This window comes from Fringilla coelebs (assembly GCF_963513975.1).
Source record: "Fringilla coelebs genome assembly, chromosome: 5".
Classification (NCBI taxonomy): domain Eukaryota; kingdom Metazoa; phylum Chordata; class Aves; order Passeriformes; family Fringillidae; genus Fringilla; species Fringilla coelebs.
The window spans coordinates 66,927,533-66,949,873 of NC_140033.1; the positions used below are offsets into that span (position 1 = coordinate 66,927,533).

The 22,341-nt window shown below is 48.5% G+C and overlaps 1 protein-coding gene across 1 annotated transcript in view; it reads right to left on the reverse strand.

Moving 5' to 3' along the window:
• Positions 1-1,789: 1,789 nt before the first annotated feature.
• Positions 1,790-22,341, reverse strand: part of LOC311153928 (sodium- and chloride-dependent GABA transporter 2-like) — a gene marked incomplete at its 3' end in the record, with an annotated part of 32,467 nt that continues 11,915 nt past the window's right edge. Inside the window, 9 exon segments of the mRNA XM_084206050.1 lie at positions 1,790-1,909; positions 3,049-3,219; positions 4,267-4,367; positions 4,986-5,088; positions 6,149-6,286; positions 6,433-6,545; positions 7,061-7,185; positions 9,856-9,959; positions 18,721-18,855. Coding sequence (XP_084062176.1) covers positions 1,790-1,909; positions 3,049-3,219; positions 4,267-4,367; positions 4,986-5,088; positions 6,149-6,286; positions 6,433-6,545; positions 7,061-7,185; positions 9,856-9,959; positions 18,721-18,855 — 1,110 coding nt within the window.

A 22,341-nucleotide genomic window follows, 5' to 3' on the forward strand; every position in this document is an offset into this window, starting at 1 on the left:
TGACGTGGGAGGTGCAGACCTACCAAAGCGAGCAACCCATGGTAGTAAAAGGCACCCATCCACCTCACAGTGCGTGTGGAAAACAGGCTGGGAAAAGGGAGATGAGGTTTCCACAGCCAGGCGGGAAGAGAGGCAGTGCAGCCCCGGAGGGCCCGGCCCCGTGGGCGCTCCCCCGGCAGGTGAGCTCTGCACCGCCTCAGAGCCTCCCGGCCGCAAATCCCCTCAGCACGGCCGCTCCTCGGCTTTCACAGCCTCCAGCAGCACAAGTCCGTGACTCCTTCCCACACAGACCTGTGTCCCATCTCAGGTGTCCAGGCTCCAAGGACACTAAACTAAGGGAAACTAAGTTCAGGAAAACCAAACTCGGGAACTTGCCATTGCCTGCAGGACTAAACCCGTGCGTGCCACAGCTGGGAGCACCGTTCTGAGATCACGGTTGACTGTGGGAGGCAGATGTCCTCAGAGAAAACCTCCACAGGGAAGCGGGAAGGAAGGGCGAGGAGGATGGCGGGGTCATTCTGACCCCGGGGCCCAGCGTCCCTCAGCCGGGTGCCGCCGCCTCCGCCCGCCCGCGGGGCCCCGTCCCGCGCCAAGGCTGAGGGCCTGGGGCCACCTTGTGGCTAATGGCGCGGATTGCGCTAATTCGCTTTAATTCGCGTCTTCCTCTGCCCGCGGCAGCAGAAGCCTTGGCCGTAGCGTGGGGCCTACTAGTGTCCTTGTGTGCTTCAGGAAGCTGAGCGCCTCCGGCTGCTGGCTCAGCTCTGTCCGGGCTCCAGCTTCCTCAGAGTTTCCTGGGAGCCATCCAGCTTCCCAGGGTTGTGTGTCCTCTGGCTGCCCTCCTCGGATGCTGGGGCTACAGCACTTAAAACACAAGCTCTGAGTTTTATTTCTTTTGCCCAAACAGCCTGGAAACGAGGGGCCCTGTTTGTTGACATAACATGCAGATTCTGTTTCCACCACACAGCCCTTCTTCCATTCACAGGAAAACCAAAATTACTGGCTCCAGAGCACCTGGAAGATAGTCAGCACTGAAAAACACATGCTTCCCATGATCCCTCACTTACAAGAAGAAAACACAAATCCACATGCTGCTCTCAGACCCCAGGAACAGCCTGGTGTCTCAAAAGGCGGATGACACTTCTGTCTGAGATCTGGCAGTCGCTCCAGCAGAAGGTGGCATTGCACTCTTCACCCCAGGCCTACTACTCAGAGGAGACTTTGAAACTCTGTTCCCTGTTTTCCTTCCTACCATAACCAAGCTTCCTCTCCTCTGGCCACCTTCCCATATCACTGTGCCAGTGCAACAGAGATCCAGACCTGGGTGCCCAGCACAGCTGGACTGACACACATCTCACCTTAACGCGCTGTTGGGCAAGGAATGCCAGTGGGACAAAATAGAGACAGAGCAAATCTAGTCAGGAAAAACATAGGTTTAATGGAATGAATGGAGAAGCTCCCAAAGTCCACACTGGAGCCACAGCTCTGACTCTGACACTTTACTCCAGGGTCAGTCCTTCCTTTCTGCCCAACAGAAGCCTGGGGATGCTCAGGAACACTGGTGCTTGATGTGCCCCTTCAGAGCTCTCTCCAGGGAGAGAATTAAGGTGCATTGCTAACTCCACACAAACCATCTCCAGCCTCTTCATCAGACCTTCAAATCTTCCAGAGAAGGGAGCTCAGCCCAGAAATCCCTCTCTTCTTGGTGAATGATGAATCCTTGCGTTATCCAACATGTGGCAAAGGCTGTATAGAAAACATCCTGGGGGAGGGAGGGAGAGCCACACTGGTCCTAGCAATGAGATTCGAGCTCTGTCAGCATCAGGAGGCCAGCTCTGGTAGAGGGAAGGGGCTGTTCTGTGCCTGGCCTGGAAGGCAAGTCCTCAAGTGGGCAGGTGAGTTGGCGGAACCTCTGGAAGGCAAAGACAGACACTAAACACAGCTGCAAGGACAAAAAGTGACCTGGGCCCTCCCCTACCAGTCATGGGTTTCATTTAGCCAGCCAGGCCCAGCTGCAGATCTGCTCGTTAAATGCCAGAGATGTCCAAAATAAGGACAGTCAGTACTTCAGAAACCAAGGGGATAAACTCATCTTCCAACCACTTGTCCCAAGGCACACGAGGTATCTAACACAGGGGTAATGGAAAAAAGCTCTGTCCTCCATTTGCTCCAGGCCAGGGCTAGAAAACAATCTGAAGGAAGGCTGGTGACAAAGTACCTCCAAGTCATATCCTCCATCAGCACAGAGCCTGTGCACACAGGATTGGCTTTAACTGGGACAAGTTCATAAGGGGTTACTCTCATACCACATCATGCTGTGCAGCCTTGCCTTGCCTCTGCAGCTGTTCTCACTCCTCCCTGTGTGTGCTGGACTCAGGGGTCAGAGGCCCATTGCTGTCACAAGCCATTCTTGAACACTTGCAGGAGGCAGGAAATGAGAGGGATCCTGGGGGTTCAGGATTGTGTTGTTTGTGAAACCTCACCCTGAAATCATGAGCTGTGGCAGGGATAGGAGGCTTATCTGGAGCAAGGCCTGGTTTTCTAGCTCCCTGCCCCTCCAGTGTATTACAGGGCAACCAGAAATGCATCACTCTGGAAGCAGGACAGACCAGAGCACTAAGACTGATGGGAACTCCAAATTCCCAGTGATTCCCACCAGTCCAACTCTATGGCCTCAGCACAGACTGGTGAACTCAGTTGACCATAATGCTCAGAGGATCTGGAGCTTTCTCAGAGCAAGTTTTCAATCCTCAATTAAGGGCAGCATGGAGATCATTTTTATCCTCTCCATCTTAACAACCTTTTTCCTGGTGGTACTTGCAAAGAGACAGAAGAAATGAAAAAAGGGTACCAAGAGGCAGCAGCCAGCTTGGAGCAGCCCTCCAGCATGGCAGAACTTAAAAACAGGTCTGTTATAGCAGTTAACTCATTTAATTGATTTATTCTGGGCTCCCTCCTAATCAACCTGCAACACACAAATGATTCCACTGCAGGGCTGGAGGTCAACACAGAAGCACAGCCCATGCCCTGATCCCAGAGCACCAGCCTCACCTCTCTGAGTGAGCCTTTGATGGTGGAGAGTTTGTAGACAATCCAGAGAGGGATGCACACCATGGAGGAGAGGGCCAGAAGCCATCCCAGAGTGTCTCCCCACCACGGGTACACATACTTCTTGTTGTAAGTCAATGGGGTGTATTTGATCAAAGAAAACAGGAAGGTTGCCTGGCAAAGTGACAGAGACCAAGAAAAAAAAGGAAAGTAAATCAACACCATGAGCAAAGAGAGGTTTTCCTGGTAAGAACACATCTGCAGAGAGACTCATGGTAAAAAGGAGCACCTCAGGGCACCAACAGATGTACCATCATTAAAACAGAATTTGCAGGGACAGCCCCTATGGGCAATGTCAGAACCCAGGACATTCCTCTGGCTGCCCTGGGTGATTCGAGACCCTGGCAAGGAGCTCCGAGACCTTGGCACAGAGTCAAAAACACCTGTGCCTTTGATTTTAGCCCACGGAAAAAATTACCAACTCCTTTGTGCGAGGAGTTAGAAGCCACAAGACTTTGAGTAGAATGATAGTTCATTTGTCACAGCGTGAAAAAGTAGAATCGTGGGGATTTAGAATGGGGATTCAAGAAGCAAGATAGAGGAATCTGGGCATGTTCTGTCCTTCTTCATGTCCTCCATCTTCTGCTGTGGTGGTGACACTGTTTGATTGGTTTAGAATAGAGACAGACTGTCTAACATAGGTGACAGGTATTGGAAAATTATTGTAAATCAAGTACACGTAGTTCTTAGTATAAAAAGCTAACACCACCCCAAGGGCAGTCACTGTGCCACAACCCGACCTGCCAGACAGATCTCAGCAGGTCAGAGAAAAAATGTAATAGATAAGAGAAAATAAACAACCTTAAAAAACAGAACCGACGAATCTCGACTTCTTCAGTCGTGGAGCTGGGAAAAAAAGACTTTCTAATACCTCAGGAGCCATTTCAACAACAAAAACCCAAAAGGGCAACACTGGCCATGACATCAAGGAGCTTGTCCCACCAGCAAACACCTCTGTCACAGCTGAGCCACTCCCCATTGTTGAGCCCCACACCTGACCCCCAAAGCTACAAGCACAAATAACAAAATGCCTCCATAGCCCAGGCCACATAACCCCCTATATATGCACATCCCTCTGTATATATGTAGGTATCTGTATCTCAGAGGCATCCAGCTCTGCCCATCTTCCTCCCCACAACTCTTCCTCCTGTGTGTCCTCACCATGCAAACTGCAGGGGTGATGAAAAGCCAGCAGTATTTGATGATGGGCCACGGCCGGTAGCCGATCATATCTTCAATGTTATTGTAGAAACGCTCAGCACCTGCAGAAGACAGCAAGGATGGGATCCCTCACTGCCACCAGGGAAGGAGGGCAGCAAGGTCTGCATGTCCAGGGTCCTGCTTCACCACTCTTTAGGTGCAATAGCCTCACCATAGCCAACAGTCAGGTCAGGGAGCTCCTCTGGAGTGTGGCCGGCTTCAGTCTGTCCTGGACTAACTTCCTATCCTCCCAGAACAGTTCAGTAGGTCAGCAGGGCCAGCCCCTCAGCACCTCCAAGGCTAGGACCTCAGCCCAGGTTTTACCCATATCTGGTGACTGTCAAGACTGTGAGACAGGGCTCTCAAAAAGTTTGAGTCTCAAACCCTCTGAACACAGGTTGAGAAAAGATTTTTAGACAGTTCCAATTTCCCAAGGAAGGAGCATCTCAAAAGCAGGAGCACATAGGAGCATGCAGGGGATATCTGCCGAGCAGATCCCCCAGGGTGTTCCTGTGAGAAAGTTCCTGCCAGTTGACTCCAGGGACACCAAAGCAAAGTTTTAGCTTCTGCCTTGCACTACAAAGCAACTACCAAGTTAAGCTACCAACCAAAATTGTGAGAATGAACCAGACAAGACTGTGAGAGGCCAGAGCTGTGGACCCCCCCTAGTTCATACTCACCATAGACCCAGGCAATGCAGAGAGTCTCGAAAATGGCCACAAAGAGCAGGCACATGCCACTGGCAGCATAGTAATCAAAGAGCTGGAAGACATACATCCCACCCTGGGAAGGCCCAAGTGGGCAGCAAGATGAGAGAGAGGGGAGAAGAATCAGGCAAAGAGCTAGAGCCAGAGCAAAAAACAAACTCAATATCTCCCCCAGAGCTAGAGGCATCTCCCTCTCTGGGAAAGAGTTTTACCCTACAGAAAAGGCACATCCCTTGTGCCCAAGGCCTGACAGAGACATGCAGCCACCCTGCTGCTCTCAGGAGTCTCTGCAACCCTTCATTTCAATGCAGGGCAGCACAGCAGATGGCAACTGTCTGCCAGAGATTGTGGGAATGTTTTAGGAGAAGACAAAACCTAGCTGGAAGTGAGCATGGAAACCCCCCTTTAAGATACACAATCCATCTGATCGATTTTTAAAGTCCCAATATGCAGAAGGAAATAACTGCATGCAGCCTGGCTGTTTCATTGCCCAGGTCTGCAGGGCTGCTCACAAAACAGGCCTGTGGGTAAGTCCAGGCACAATGTTGCAGGTACAACATCAGAGATAGCTTATCCAAAAGTTATGCCCAAATGAAAACAGAAAGTGCCAAGAGCATTCTGGCAGCATCAATCCACACACACATATTGCTAGGCAGAGTTCAAAGTTTTAAACAGGAGCAGTTTAGCTCCCAGGCAATTACAAGGGTAATACAGACGATATCAGTATAACAGATAAGGGGTGCCCTGAGGCCTGACAAGTTTCCTTATAGCAAGTGTTCCTGTAGCTCCATTCAGGAAGAAAGAGAAGGACAAGGGCACTCCCCTTCCCATGCAGCAGGCTACAGCTGTAAAGGTTTGGTCTGTGTAAAGATAAATTTATAACAAAAACATAGGCTGTCCAGAGCTCCAACTATCACTCTTGGCAGGAGAAGTATCAGGACTGTGACAGGCACAAGGAGTAAGGGCTGGAAGGGAAAACACGAACAGCATGAGAAGGGCAGGGCAGCCTCCTGCAGGCACAGGGCAGCAGGATGGGACTCAGCAGCAAGCTCTCAGCCCCAGTGTAAGACCTCACCACCCACCAGGTCCCACTCTGTCCTGTCAAGTACCATGCAGGTGGTCTGAGCTCAAAATACCTCTGTGAGCATCACCAAGCCAACCAGATATGAGAGGATGGAGACCACCAGGATGAGGGTCTCCCGGCGGTTCTTCTTGCGGAAGATGGTGGGGTACATGTCCACAAGAGCTGTCACAAGACTCTCCACGCAGACAAACTGCAAAAAGCAGAGATCCCACCACTGTCAGCCCATCCTTATCAGCTTCCCAGCCCCACTGGCTCCCCACCAGCCAAGTTGAAGCCTGTCCTGAAGAGACAGTGGCTTTTGTCCGGTAGGGAATCACTCTGCTCCTGCAGCTTTACCTGGCTGTCCAGTCCCAGCAAGACAATCATCAGGAAGAAGAAGCACGCCCAGAGTGGGGAGAAGGGCAGCATGACCACAGCCCGAGGGTAGGCGATGAATGCTAGGCCAGGCCCTGCAGGGAGAAGGGCTTTCAGAGCAATGGCACAGCAGCAGCACAGCTGGTTCAGACCTGCCCAAGGCAGCCACCCAGCCAAGGCACAGCTTGTGGCCATGCAGTCTCTCACTCTGGTAATATCCGTGCTGTGCCTGAAACTCAGGCTCCTGGAGCAGTGAAGGACAAGCAGGGAGGGAGGTAAGGGGACACAGCAACCTCTGGCTGCTTCACTGTTGCAAGGGCTGGGAGCCCAGGGAGCACAGCACAAGCCTGGGGATATGCCATGTAGTCACCTCAGCACCCTTCCCACAAGAGACCCACAGCTGCCTAACCCCAGCCCTCACCCTTAGAGGCAGCTTTTATTGAGCTCAAACCTACTGCATCTCAGTACTTCATGAGTGTCCACTCATTTCTCCCTGCTTTTTGGAGGCAGAGAGCAAGGGATGGGAATCTGCAGCTGCAGAATCCCCTGGTGGCTGGGGGCTCAAGTGTCAGCACCCCCACAGCCCCATCCTACCAGGGTCTTCACTCACCTGACTCAGCTACGTTGGCAATGGGCACACCCTGCTCCTCTGCCATGAAGCCCAGGATGGAGAAGATGGCAAAGCCAGCCACAAAGCTGGTGCCACTGTTGAGGAAGCACAGGGCCACGCAATCCCTGGGAGAAGGGGGAAAGGCATCAGCTATGACCCACAATTCATGGCAGCCCCCCAGGACAGCACCTGCTTATTTGCCACAGCCACTGTGTCTCTCCCAACACACCTGCAGCTTGACTCAGCACCAGGAGCTGCAAAAAGATGCCCCAGGCTGGACAACACAGCAGGACTCCCCCGAGGGAAGCCTTGTCCAAGGACAACATAAAGATGCTTTGCTCACCTAACCTCCTTGTTTGTGAGATAGTCTTCCCACACATCTAAATGCCAGGGGTTTTTTTTCCCCTCTCTCTCCCCTGGTCCCTCCTGTAGCAGCATGTAACAGTTTATTTTTGTCTGAGAAGGGAACATTTTTTTTTTCTTTAATAGATTTCTCAGACCAGTTACAATCTTCTGGGTTCTCAGCACTACTAGTTATCTCCTAGTCTTTGCATTATGAGAAAAAGATAATCACCGCCATCCAATTTATTTTCTCTGATCTATTCCCTTTTGTCTCTGTTTCATCTCATTCTCATCCATCAACACTTTAAACTGAACATCTCTTATCTATCCAATTCCTTTTTACGCTTGAGTCTCCCTAGTCCTCTTGTGACTGCAACCCTGGGGACAACAATAACATTTGCAGCATCATTCTGAGATATTCTGAACCAAACTGAATGCACCCCTTCTGGCATTTCATGGCCTGCTCTGACTTTATTAAATGTTACTCTGCAAATCCAGTGTGATTTTTCTGTATCAGTCTTCAGTTGTATAGCATTTTTGGGGCTTCGTGCTCCTGCTTGCATGTTAACTAGGTCAGAGCCCCTGCATCATACAAATTCAAATCACTCCTTCCAAAGCACAGCTCCCTGCACTGTCAAGGACTGCACAGCACCCAGCACCATTGTTCTGCCTTTGCATTTGGTTTCTAAGGCTCAATGGATTTCCCAGCTGGAATGGAAGGCCACACGCCACCAATCCCAGCTACACAATGGGAAGCCCAAGCCCAAACCTTCTTTCTCCAGTTGCTATAAAGTGCCTGGTCTCCACTCAAATTATATTCTCAATAATTTGATACAAATTCTCACATGTTTCAAATAGTTCCTCATCCTTCCTGGTGTTTCTCCCTCTTTCCCCTGGATGTATCCATGACAGGTCAAACCCTCCTTGGAAAGGCATGGGCTGAAAGGTGTTCTCCCATTATCTGGAAGGTGGGAAGGGGTGTCATGGTAGAGAGTAAAATGAGGGGATGGCCAGATCAAAGACATCTTTGCAGATTTACACCTGAAATGGAACCAGGAAGACCTGAGGAATTCCCTTGCTGTGACAGGAAACAAGAAATGGTCAAGGCTGTTCGATGCCATCTTGGGACCACTGCCATATGAACAAAGGTTTCTACTGCCCACATCCTTTTCCAGGTCACCCGGAATAGGTGACCTGGAAATAACAAAGTACCTGGCCTGGTATAACAAAGTGGGGCACTATGCTGATGTCCCTCTCCCCTGCTAAATCCTGGTTCTGTCTTCTTATCCAAACCAAGCCTGTAGAGCACAGGACTGACTAATTAAAACTGGGTCCATGCCTGGGAAAGGCTAGTTGAAGTTTTGACACCAAAACTAAGACCAGTGTTCCTAGAAGAGCCAAACAGCATATAGGATAAAAGCACAGCACCATGTGCAGACAGAAGTCTCTCCCCTTTCTACAGCAACCCTCAGCTGCAGTTACAGAAGGTCTTTACAACCCTTGTGCTGAGCAGCCCCTATCATTTCTCCATGTTAGATATGCAGACTAGGGATGCAAAGGGCTAATGTCCAAGGACATGTTGAAGGCCAGAAATAGATCCATTATCTCTTCTGACAGCTTTTTCTCTCAAAACTGAATGGGGGAGAAGGGACATGAAAAGAAACAAGCATCCTAGCCCTATTGTTGGGGAGGCAGCCCTGCAGCAGAAATGAACTCTTAAAGCAAAGAAAGATGCCAAGCAAGGATCATGTAGCCAGTGGTGCCCCTGAACCTTTGATAGCAATAACCACAACTTTGAATTTAAAACATGGGGGGAGAAGTCAGTGCCAGGAGCAACTCAATCAGCAGAGAAAGGGGGAAGAGAGGGGGCCTCTTCTCACACAAGCCTTTTAACCCTGGGGATGGATACACCTACAGCAAAATGAGTTTATTTTCACTGGACCACTTCAACTCTGCAGCCTGATTCTATCTGGCAACCTGGTCCATTTCAGCTCCTGCAGTCCAGCATGCAATAAACAGAAGTCACATCTGCAGGCTCATATGTGAGATAGCACACAGGAACCCAGAGCACTGACAGCTATGCCAGTCACTGGGTCCAAATGAACCACTGAAGGATAAACCACAAGGGGGAAGGACTCCAGTTGAGAGCCATTAGATCTCGCCGTTCTGCTTTCCCTATAGCTGCTTGTGCACCCATGTAATAATGGAGGCTGTCGTGTGGGCTGGGGTCACAAAGCTAGTGAAGAGCATCCAACTTCGCAGAGTGTAGAAGAGGGGACAGATAGACAATTCCCTTGGGTATAAAGCACAGAGAACTGGATTTGGGGAGAAAACACCTGGAAAGAGTTTTCCTATGCTTTGAGTAGAAACAAAAGTCATGACACTTGCAAAGGCCAGCAGGCTCCAGCAGATCCCTCCCGTTCAGAGAGGGGAAGGCTCAAGGCAGCAGTTACCTGTAGCAGTTGTTATGGTATTTGTTATAGCTGCCCAGAGCTGTCAGGCATCCCAGACAAATTGCATACGAAAAGAAGATTTGAGTGCCTGCATCCATCCAGACCTGCAAGGGAGATGCAAACACAGGTGAGAAGACAAGGCCAGCACAGACACTGCACAGATGGGAAGAGGCAGAGCCCCAAGGCTGCTGTAAGCACCAGAAAGGCCAGGGATCAGAAGGCCAGCAGGACTCTGCATTGAAACAAGCCTTTTGTAAAGGCAGGTTGTGTAGTGCCAGGAATTACAGTGCTCAGTGAGGCACCCAGTGGGGCTAGATGTGCCAAAGGGAAGGGACACATCAGGAGCCTCATCCACCTAAATCACATATAGCTCTTTATCACCACCTCCTTCTTTTTTTGACAAATCTGCAGCACCATGTGCCATTCACATTCTCTGAACATGATTCCTTCATCCAGGGTTTTTCTCTTGGGAAGCTGAGAGGCAGTTAGAGAAGCCTCAGAGGAAAAAAACAATTCTGATCTCATTTGCTGGTCCTGTGTTGTGCTCATGTGGAATGTGTTTGGAGATTGTTTACCCACAGGTGATTGTTCCATTGGACTCTGGTGTGAGTTGTTTTGACTCATTGGCCAATCAGGGCCAAGCTGTGTTGGAAAGAGTCACAAGTTTTCATTATTATCTTTTTAGCATTCAGTAAGTATATTTTCCGTATTCTTTAGTATAGTATAGTATTCTTTAATATAATATAGTATAATAAAGTAATAAATTAGCCTTCTGATAAGATGGAGTCTTTCTCATCATTCCTTCCTTTGTCAGTGGACCTGCATTTACAATAGCACCCTGTGACACTCAAGAGCCTTCCAGCAAGAGGAGACCAGATGAACACTTTCCATGAGAGCTGAAGGAGCCCCCTGCCACCAGAGGAAGGGTACTTGATTTGGGCAAGCCTAGTCTCCAACTGGCCAGCACAGGTACATACAGCTTGTGGTGGTGGCCCTTCCCTCCAAGACCTAACAGAAATACTCCAAAATTTAAATGAAATTCAACTGGGGAGGAATACTAGAAATAAACAGAGTTGATTGCAAAAGACAGCTCCTAAAAGAATATACAAAAACACTGTTATTCCCATGAGGCCCTTTGCTCTCACTGTCAATAACACATCCCCGGGCTCTAAGGCTGACATTTGTCAATGCCAAATTTCATCTGAAAGCCTAGCTGTGTGCAGTCATCAGCTCAGGCACTGTCACTGCCTACTGCAGACTACAGCAAAAGCAGGAACCAATGGTGGGGAATGAAGCAATGACAGAGATTATTAAATAAACCTCTGTTCTCTAAGATCTTTTTTTTCCTAGGGGTTTTATAAAACAGAGATAAGACAATCATTCAACAATGCAGAAGCATAGCCACATTTTCAAGACTAAAGAAAAGCAGAAATAAAATATTGCTGGGACAACTTTATGAGAAAAGTCTCCATTTAACTACATTCTCCTCTCCCAGAGTGGCAGTGCCAGTAAGCCCTCAAACAGCAGCCTTGCCCCAGAGCCCCTCTGAGAAGAACAGGAGCCAATGGAAGGCACCACAGTGCTTTCCAGAGGTTTTGATGCCTTCAAGTCACACCTGTATCTGTCAGCCAAGACCTTATGTCCTGAAGCAATGGTTGGCTGAGCAGCACCTGCCCAACCACCTCCATTGCTCAGGCCGCCCTTACCAACGCACAGTTCTGCCTTTCCTCTTTCCTACTGGCCAAAGTACAATCATGTGGTGACAGGTTTTGTTTTACATTTACTTCTTCTCCTTCCTGGGCTGATGAGCCTTATGAAGGCATGTTACAATCCCATTAACTACCATTTTCCCAGAAGAAATTCTGGATTTAGCTCAAGGCACAGATGCACAGAATAAATTCTCTCCCCACCCATTGCTGTAAACCCCAGCAGGGAAAGAAGGCAAAATGCTGCTAGGCCTAGGTTTGGTGAAACTGCTCTCCCTGACTGTTTTGCAAGCCATTTGCCTAACACTCAACCCCACAATCTTGATTTAAGTCCATGGAAACCCTGGACTCTGGGTTTCAGATCAAACAGGGAGTGATATCCAATCTCTGATTTGTAGAATGCGAAGGGAGAGGTGATGAGATGGGACTGGAACAACTAATTCGAGGCACTGGGAAGCCAAAAAAGTAATTGACCTCAGTGCATTTTACTCTTTTTGGAGATGAATGGGAAGATGGGTTTAGAGAGCAAGGTATTAACTTTTTTCCAGTTCAAAGACATTAGAAAAAGATCAAAGCCCTTTTAAAAATTGATTCCTAAAGCATCAGTGTGCTCTTAGGCAGTACGGGCACAGCTTTCATTTTGTAGCTCCATTTTAGGCACAGCAAGCTAAGGTAAGCTGGACAGACAGACACCTGTGCATCAATAATTTAAACATCTTTGCACAGACTGGAATCAAATGCTTTGTTAGTTTGCTTTTTATTTTGCTGTTCATTGATAGAGCTCTTGTTTTCCATCAAATTTGAGCTCAAAACATATGCTCTCGTGGGGTTTGTAGCTCAATTTGTCAAGATAACAAGACTTTTGCCATTAAACTGCCTACCCCACGCCTGTCATAACATTAGACTCAGTTGACGCTTTTCTACCAGATTTAACAGTTGTCAGAAACCTCAAGGATATCAATTACCTATGAATTGCACAACAGTTAGGGAATGGGAAAAAGACAGGAACTCAGGGTCCCCACTGAGCAGAAAGCTACAGGGAAGAAGAGTCAACCAGTGTTAAATATCACATAAATCACACAAGCAAAGGAGAAATACCCCCCAGGCAAGCAAAGAACTGGTGCTTTCCAGCCATGGCAGAAGCCAAATATCAAGAGGCCAAGCTTCATTAGTTCTGTGGTTTATGACATGGCTCATTTCTAAAATCCAGTGATAACCCTGACTTGTGCAGCAGAGACCAGCATGGGGTGTGTGGGCTCCTCACTTCACTGTCTGCTCTGCCCAGTCTCACACCTTTGGGGTGCACACCTGGCTGTGTGGGAGTCCAGCCCCAGAGGGATATCTTTAGGGAATACAGGACCTGCCTTAGCATAGGCTCCTGTTTGAAGCAAGGCAGCCTGTTGCTGAAACCATAAATAAAGCTAAGCTTGACTTGCAGAGCTTATGATCCTACTTAGCATGACTGTGAACACCAGCTCAGGCTGCCTGCACATTATTTCAGGCATTAAAAGGTTACTGCAGCTCTTGGGCCAAAGACAGGAGACATCTACAACCTTCCCAGTTTCCTTGCAATTCCCGACTGCTTCCTCCAGATTTCCGGGGGGGGGGGTCAAAGGACTGCCACAGAACTAATGCCATGTGTGCTCCTGACCCACTGGTGATGGGGTCAAGCAGCAGCAGCAAGTCCCAGGAGTGTGGGCTCACTGGGAGTGGAAAGGATCCAGCCCCACAGGGCTCATGGGGGCTACACAGACCATTCACTTCAGCAAACAGCAGCTCAAACCTTTTCTCCCCAACCTGCTGCCTGTGCTTATTTCTCTCCCTATAGTGACTCAGAGAAATGTTTTTTTCAGCTGTTCCCAGACCAGTCTGACTAAAAGGCCTCACAGGGTCAGGCAGTGCTCTCTTTCCACTACAGATAAAAGCATCCTGCTGTTCTCTGGCCACTGCTCCCAAAGATACTGGTAAAGTTTATCCTGTTCAGATTTTGCTGGCATATTGGCAGCATGGTATTTTGATTTAATTATTGTCTGCATTTTCCTAAGCCATCCAGTTTACTTAACTCATAATTCAAATTCCTTGAACATGCCATTTGGTCCAGTTTGCAATAGCCTCCTATTCTGTTTTTAGCCAAAACCTTTACACCTCAGCTGCAGTTATTCAAGATGGTTATGGCAATTCCTCTGTCCCTTAATTTTCTCAGCAATATTCACTTTATTACATGTACTGGAATTTAATAGCTCCCAGTACTGAAACAGGTCCTTCCTTAGGAAGTTCTCAAAGCACTTACATAATAACAGCAAAACCGCTTTCAAGCAAAACGTTATTGAACCCCAGTGGATGCCATACATCAACTATAGGTGGCATGCTGAGAAGCACTGAACTGTCCCTATCAGCAAGCAGAGACAGCACAGCATGGAGTGGGTACATGCTGTGTGGAGGGTCACACTTGGTGTAATGCATAGCAGAGAGCAAAAACCAGCCAAGTCTTGAACTACAGTTCATGCAGCATTTCTTTTGCTCACAACATCACGGCTCACGAGTCAGCCTGGGGCGCTGGCACTACCCACCAGCAACCCACTGCACCACACAAACACATCCCTGCCTTAAAAAAGGAGATGGTGGCTCCTAAGGTTTTACTGCAAGACTCCCAGGGCCCGATTTCCAGCACACAGACCTTCCAGCCCACAGATGCAGCCCATGTCCCACAGTGCTGCACCAGCACAGAGCTGAGGCACTGCCACACAGCCCAGGGCAATGCTTTCCCCCATCCCCATTCATCCCAACAGACAGGAGACAGGGAATGGGGCACTGGCATTTGTAAAGTGTTCCTGTCCAATTGCCCAGCATCATGTTCCCGATCCCAGAGCCCCATCTGCTTGGAAAATACTCCTCGGGAGTGAGGAACAGGGGCTTTGCTCCCCAATTAATCTCCCTCTGCCAGCACCGCACAATGCCCTGCCTGAGAACACTGACCTCATGTTATCCCCACACCTCAGGACACCTGGGGGCCTGGAGGGACACTGCACCCAGGAGGACCCTCCCATCACTGAGGTTACTTTAAACACCACAAGAAAACAAACAGGTTTGTGGCTCGTCCCGAAGAACGCAGCTGCCTGCCCCGGGGGGTGCAAAGGGGCGAGCGGCGCTCCGAGGGACGCTCCTTGCTGCCTGGGAAGCCGGGCTTTATGGTCCTCCCCGCCCTGCTGCCTGCGGACAGACAGACAGACAGCTTCATTCCTTCCTGCTATGTCAGCGCTGAGATCAGGCTCAGCAGGGCTGCGCGGCCGGGTCCCGTGGCAGCAGGGCCGGGAACAGGCATGGGGCAGGGAGGCGGAGGCAACCACGCAGCTGCGGTTCGCCCCGCGGGGATGCGCTGCTCCGGCAAGGCAGAGCAGAGGATGCCGGCCCCGAGCCCCTCCGGCACGCTGTGCGAGCACCAGGCTCTCCCTGCCTGCTGCCCGGTGCCTGCCCTCTGTGCCCAGGGCGGAGCGGGAGCAGTGGCCGGCTCGCAGCCCCTCCGCCAGGGCGGTGGGGACAAGCGGAGCCCCGCCGGTACACGTGTCCGCGCACGGGCACAGCGGGAGCGGCTCCGCACCGAGCAAACACCGGCCTGCCGAAGGGGAAAGCTGTGCAAACCCAGCACGCTGGGTCAAGACACGGCCCTGCTGGGAAAACAATAAATACGGGGAACAAATAATATTTAGGAGGCCTGTGGTCGCCCTCCCCGCTCACAGGGAAGCAGCGGCGTTTGCTGGCCATAGAGCAGCAGCGGAAGGGCCTGAATTTGGAGCTCCGACCCCTTCCCAGCATGGCTTCAGGGGCTCATGGTTAACCCAGCAGGTCCTAGCCCTGCAAGATGCACGTATCTCTCATCCTCCCTGTGGTGGCTGGAGGGGCTTATCCTCAGCTCAGCATTGACTGTGAGAGCTGCCCTGGTCCAAACCATGACCTCAGCATTCTCCCTCTGCAGCCACAGGAAGAGTGGGCAGATCCCCCAGAAAAACTGGGGGTGTCTTCTCTTGCCTTCCCTTTCTGTCCTATCTGTTGGGAAACAAGAGCCATGAGGGAAATCTGCAGGGACAAACACTCCTAGAAACAATCATCAGGGAAATAGGTGAAAGAAAATGAGAGGGATGTAGGGAAGGATATTCAGAGATAAATGCTCAGCTCTGCTGACTATTGGCACCTCCTGTGCTTCCCTGCCCCAGGACTGGGATACAGCCCCCAAATTCAGGGGCCTTCAGCATATCTGGGATGGGTGGAAAGCAACTTATCACAGAAGCTTCTTTCTTTATATAAAGATTGGACAAAGTAGAAGAAAATACAGCAGGGTGGGTGTTTTCTGGAAATTTCAAGAGGAAAATAAGAGCGGGAGGCTTTGAGAAATATTTGCTACTTTTCGAGAGAGACACAAACTCTAAACACAACAGCAACCTCTGAGCACAACTTCTCCATTCTCACTCAGTATTAAACCTAAGGAAATTTAGCTAAGACTTGATACCAGAGTGCAAGGATACTATTACATTTCTTCTCCTTAAAGCAAACCCAAACACACAAGACAGTCCTTTCTGCATCAGCCCCACCCGTCCTCTCCTTATATCTGTCTGTCTAAGCAGTGACTGGCAGTGATATGAAAGCTTCAATCAACAGAAAGCCTGACAGCACCTGAAAAAATTCTTTTAATGACAAGTTTTACACACTTAAATCTTAATTCTACTCTAAATTCCTCTCATTTCATCTTCTCACTGGTGGATTCCACTATGCATCCCTCTCTTTAATCACATTCATAACTTTCCAGCATTTCCTGCTGAATAAAACAATTGATAAAACCAATAAATGCAAAGGGTGAAGTGATCAAAAGTACAATGGGAGGATGACCCCAAGACCCTCTGTTGGTCCTCACTGTGAAACACACAGGATTCATCTGGAGCACAGCAATGCAGTTAAGGAGTGAGAAAAGACCTTGGGCCTAACTATGACTGACATGCTAACAGCATAATATTAAATAATCTCCCTATTTAAAAAATGAGCTGTGAGCTCGTTTTTTAGAAATTTTTTTGGTTTAGGGGCATGCAGTTCAAAGTAATTTATCTCTTTGGTGGTTTTGCTGTTATCTGCTCATATTTAAGCTTAACTGGCCTTCCTTATTCAACACCTTGGTTTGGCCATTCTCTGTATGGTCTGATCTACCCACCAACTGCAATTCATTTACCATTTTAATTATAGGCATTTCACAGATTGAGGAGATGAAGATGCAGGAAGATTTAGGGCACTTCAGAGCCAGAAGAGACCATTACCAATCAGCTTGACTGAGCTCACATCGACAGGATTGCCCAGTTCTGTCCAAGGTCACTTGGCAGGTGAAAAGCAATGATTTCCACACACCAGCCTGATATTCTGACATTTAATCACATCTCAGCTGTTGCTGCTCCCCTGGTAGAATCTGATAAATAATTCATCCCCTCTTTTCACGTAGCTTTTCATATACTTTAAAGGAACTTTGATTTTGTACCCTTGCACATTGTTTGCCCTTTGTTTAAACCTCCCCTTGAGATGCCTTCTCATAAGGCTTAAATTGGAGAGGTCAGTTTGGTTTTTTTTTTAATTTCCAAAATCCCTTCCCAAGCACTAAAGAATAGTCCATTTTTCAAGACAGTACAGAATTGCTGGTAAACAGCTCACTGTCCTTTGAGCACAAATTAATTATAATCAACTTGGTCCCCATGGGTTGGCAGGACTCACACCACAGTCCCTGCACAGAGACAGGAGGGCACAGCCACACATATGTGGGGCTTGGGGCACAAACCCTTCCCTCTCTGATGGGAAGACACAAGAGAAGACTCAAGCCCTGCTACATGGTTCAGCAGAGTGGGTAAAACATGCTAGAGGAAGACAACCATCACTGCCAAATCCTGCTTTTCTCTCTCAGAAGTAAAGCATTCATAAGGGAATGTGGAGTGGGGAGGGAGAAGCAAGTTTTCCTCCCTTGGTTCAGCAGAGTTTTCCTCCCCTTGTTCAGAGCCATTCTCTGACTTTGAAGAGTTACTCTGCCTTTCCACCAGCATTTTCTAGGCTGGAAGGAAGATCTGCTTCTAAGCACAGGCTGCAATTGAAAAAGTTTGCCAAGACAGACCTAATGAGGACACAGCTAGAACCAGCCATGTCACGCCTGAGGTGGCTTAGTTCAGTCCCCTGGGCAGCACAGCCACGGTAACAACAGGACTTTTCATAAGAGAAGGAGCACCACTCAAAAATAGTATTTCATTTCAGAAGCCTTTTGTACCTCGTCAGTGCAAACAGAGACACAGTCACAGCAAACACAGACCCGTTCTCACCCTGCCATGCTTTTCTGGAGCAGCTGTCCTACCCACCTCCTGCCATACATCCACCAGCTCATGTTCCCATTTGCAAAAGTAATATACAAGGCAGCACTGGTGCTAGACCAGAAAGAGTTAATAGGGTTAACCAAGGGTTTTGCTGGCCTATTTTCCAGGCAGGCACCCTTTAATCTCCTTTGGAAACACCTTCACACAAAGGCTGGTACAGTAGCTCAGCTGGAGCCAGGATTTAACATGGAAGAACTTGTCCCAGAGAGATTAAAAGCAGCAGTTGGGCACTGACCCTCCTGTCAAACAGGCAGGAATTTCTCACCAGGGATGGGAAGGAGAGAAAGGCAGCCAGGTCCCAGGGACTGCTGCTGCAGCATGCCATGGCTCCCACCATCCATGCACCTGGCATGCTTCCCAAGGAAGATGGAGCAAATGTGCCAGGAGCAGGGCTCATCCCCACAAGCTGCCAGCACAATGCAAAGGGGCACCCCATGCACTGTCTGGCTCCACAGCAAAGGAACCTCCCCAGGAAAGGGAGGGATACCTTGCACCACTCACGAAAAAGGATTAAATCCTACTGCCCATACCCCTGAGCAATTCAGACTCAATTCAGACAGGAAAACAGCCCTGGAGGGCAAGAGAGCAGGGACTATCAGAAAACACACCAATATCACAGCTCTGCCTTATGGTCACAGAGGAGCAAAAGAGAGGTCAGAAAGTAGAAATTGGAAGAAAGAGAGTAGGAAAACCAAAAGGAGAGAGCGAGGGCTGCTAGAGGAATCCATGCAAGCCCAGCTTAGCCGTTCATTTTCCCCCATCCACCTTACCTGAGGGTCTCCAAGGCGACTGATGTCTGGATAAAGGTAAAAGAGGATTCCCTGGGCTGCCCCAGGTAAGGAGACTCCTCTGATCAGCAGAACAATCAGCATGACATATGGGAACGTGGCAGTGAAATATACCACCTGGGAGGAGCAGGAAGAGACAAGTGTGAGAGAGCAGCATGGGCCAGAACACACAGCGCCAGCCAGTAGCACAGCCCTGATCCCTGGGCTGGGAGAGGTGGACAGGCAACAGGTCAGGCTGCTTTACTGAGCACCTTGCTGTCTCCTGCAGTAGAAAGAAACAAGTTTTAAAATGCATCAGGAAATGTATGACATGCCATTGCACGTCTGGAGCCAGAGAAAATCTTGCTAGTCCTACAGCAATCCAGACCCTGAGCCAGGCTGTCAGCAGGTTGGACTCAGAGTGGGTCTTCTGAAGCCAGTGGTTTAATATCTTCATGCATCAGGGAAGGAGTTGCCCCCCAGTATCCATCTTCACATCCTTACTCCAAATAAAGTCTGAGTGACACAGTCTCTTCTCCATAGCATTTAGTAGTAAGGGTGAAGGGTGTTCAGGTAAACGCCTTGAAACATGATTGCCCCTGAAGGACCACCGAGGACAATGCTGGGGGTCCCCAGCTCAGAGCTGGAGCTGGCAAAGGGGGTGTGCCCAGCCCTTCCCACTGCAGTGCCCTCATCGTGGGCATTTCAGGCAGAGCAGGGCTGCAAGTCTCAGAATTGCCACTAAGGATACAGACCCGAACAGGACCTTCAATGTGGTATTCACATACTCTTTGAACAGAGAGAGGCATAATTCTCTCTCCCAGGATTTTTCCTGGGGAATGCAGTGAGAAAACTCAGAGAGAGAGGAGAAAACAATTCTTATCTCTACTTGCTGCTCCTGTTGTTTGGCTCATGTGGAATGTGTTATGGAGATTGTTTACTGAAAGGGATTTGTTAATTGGACTCTGCTGATGGTTGTTTGGACTGATTGACCAATTAGGTCAAAGCTGCATCGTGACTGTCTGAAAGGGTCACAGGTTTTTCTTTAGTATAGTATAATATAGTGTAATATAGCTTAATACAGCATTTGTTCAGCCTTCTGAATTATAGAATCAAGGCTCTTTATTCCCTGCCTTGATACTTAAACACGTGTCCTCTTGCTTTTTGTATCACTAGCCCCATGAGCATTGCAGACATAGGTAGGATTAAAATCCCTTTCCTCTAGCAAAGGAGCTGCAACCCTTGGGGGAAAGCTGGAAACCAGTATCAGATAATCCTTTCAGGGACTTCACCTCTGGTAAATGTGACACTCGGTTTGGGGACTACCAGGGTACTTTCAGGACTGTTGAGGCTAACTGCTGTAGCATGCCACAATGACACCACATTGCAGTCTGTTTCCCACACAAACTAATATTGAGAGCTCATGCAACCTCCTCAACAATTCAAGTAATGTGATTAATCCTTTTGCATTGCTTCCACACCTTAAAGAATTATTGGCCACCCTGAGAAGAGGTTGTTCATTATCACGCTAGGCCAAAAAAGGAAATGCTTCTTCAGGTTTTTTCCTGTGTTGACGTGCTGAGCAAGGACTTGCATCAGCATGCTTCACCTGAACTCTACCCTACAGCTCTTTTCTCAGTTCTGGCAGTTGTGCACTGGAGAGCTCACCTCTGGAGAGAGTGCAAAATGTAATGATGTGAAGTAACCCATTTCTCACACCTGCCCATCCATCCAGAATAAGATGCTTTAAAATCCTAAAGCCCACCATCTCTTAGCAGCAGTCACAGGCTGTGACTCATCTTTGGTGATGTCTGCATTAGGGGACATCCTACAGAAAACAGGCATATGATTTCCCTGGACCACTTCTGCTCTGCCCCTGGGTAGTCTTTATGATCTGAGCAGTAATTCAAAACAAGATTTTGTTTTCTGGATCTACTCTGATAGACTCCATCTGAATAAAGCAATGTCCAAAGCACCTGATTCTGTGAGTCCTCCCCTAAGTCAGGACACACAGCCTCCAGTCATTCAGTTTTGTATTGTAGGACAGGATTTGACAGATACCCTGGCCTTGAAAAAACCCAATACTAGACTATCATGTCTGTCTGCAGCTCCAGGTTTTCTGTGCATTTCATGTGCCCTGCTCTATGTATCTCGGCAGTCTTGGATAACACTGACACAGAGATCAGTGAAAAATACCTCCTTGCTGAGGCTCTGGATTGCCTGAGATACCTGGAGCAGGTTCATCCTAGTCCCTCTGAATCTGCATCCTAAACACTGTAGAAACCAAGGACAGGATCCTTCAACAAATAAATTCCCCATAGTCTCAAATTTTCAAGGAGCCTCTGATTTAGAGCTGTACAGTGACAATAAATCAAATCTGCAGGTCCTGCAAGTTTAACTGTCATCGCTCTATTTACCACACAACCAAAGTCTTCCTTCAGGAAATAATGGGATGTAAGTCTAAGCTTTCTCAGCCCCTGAAAGCAAGATTAAAAACCAAAATCATAAAAACAACTCATTGTCTTTGAACCTTAGTGCACATTCTTCCAGGATGCCAGGTTGCACATTGGCTTAATCTCTGAATAACAACAGTTATTTAGGAGCTCAGGGTACAAACTGGTAGTTTTCTGGCATATGATTTGGATTCTTATTTTGGTAACATCTTGTGTGTTTTACAGCCTGCATGAATGAGTGTGTTAGGGTTTTCACTCCATAGTCACTCACACCTCCACCGAGACCTGAATTTGGAGAATGCTTTGCTGGATTAATATTGCCAAACTTCTAACAATAGGAACATCTGGATTCAATGAGATATTACTCAGTGTTTGGCTCAGACCCAATATTTTTTATTTTTTGGGCATTGTTAGCACTTACATCACCAGGAACCTTGCCAGGATCAGTGTGATCGTTCTGTCACATGCTGGTCAACAACATCCAGGGTTTTATTTGAATCTGATCCACATGCCTCAGCAAAGTGATTCCATCTGTGACAACCTCCTGCCTGTGGGAGTGCTCCTGGGGTCAGGCAGTCCCTGTGCAGGAGGATGAGAACCACTGCTGGTCTGAATAGGGTGATTTCAGCTGAAGGTGTTGACCCTCCACAGGCAAATCCTCAGAATTAAGGAATATTTCTTTCCCAGTGGGGTTATATTCCTACAGCCATCACTTTAGTCAGATTATGAAATACATGGAGGGTTGATAAACCTATGGACACTGTTGCTTCACTGAAAGAGGGTTTCAAGATCTCTCCATCACTAATACTTTTTGCTAAAAACCACTTGCATTTGACTGAGAACTTGTGTCTAAAATAGATGGAATTTGTTCTCAGGACTTCCCACACTACATTTGCTGTATCTTCGTATCATATTTGCTGTTATTAGACTGCCTCTGTTTTCTTTTACCAGGCCACCACAGCAAGCAGTTGCTCTTTTCTTCTAATTTTACTCCATGGAAACCAGAAAATATCATCCCTGCAAGCTGCTTGATTTCCCTGTCATGTTTCATAATCCCAGACCATTCTGGAAGCAAGAGAAACTCCTAACATCCGTGCCATCAACTTGATAGAAATGGGTGCAGCTAAAGTTTACACCCCAACACACATGATGGCTTGTTCAAGACATGCAG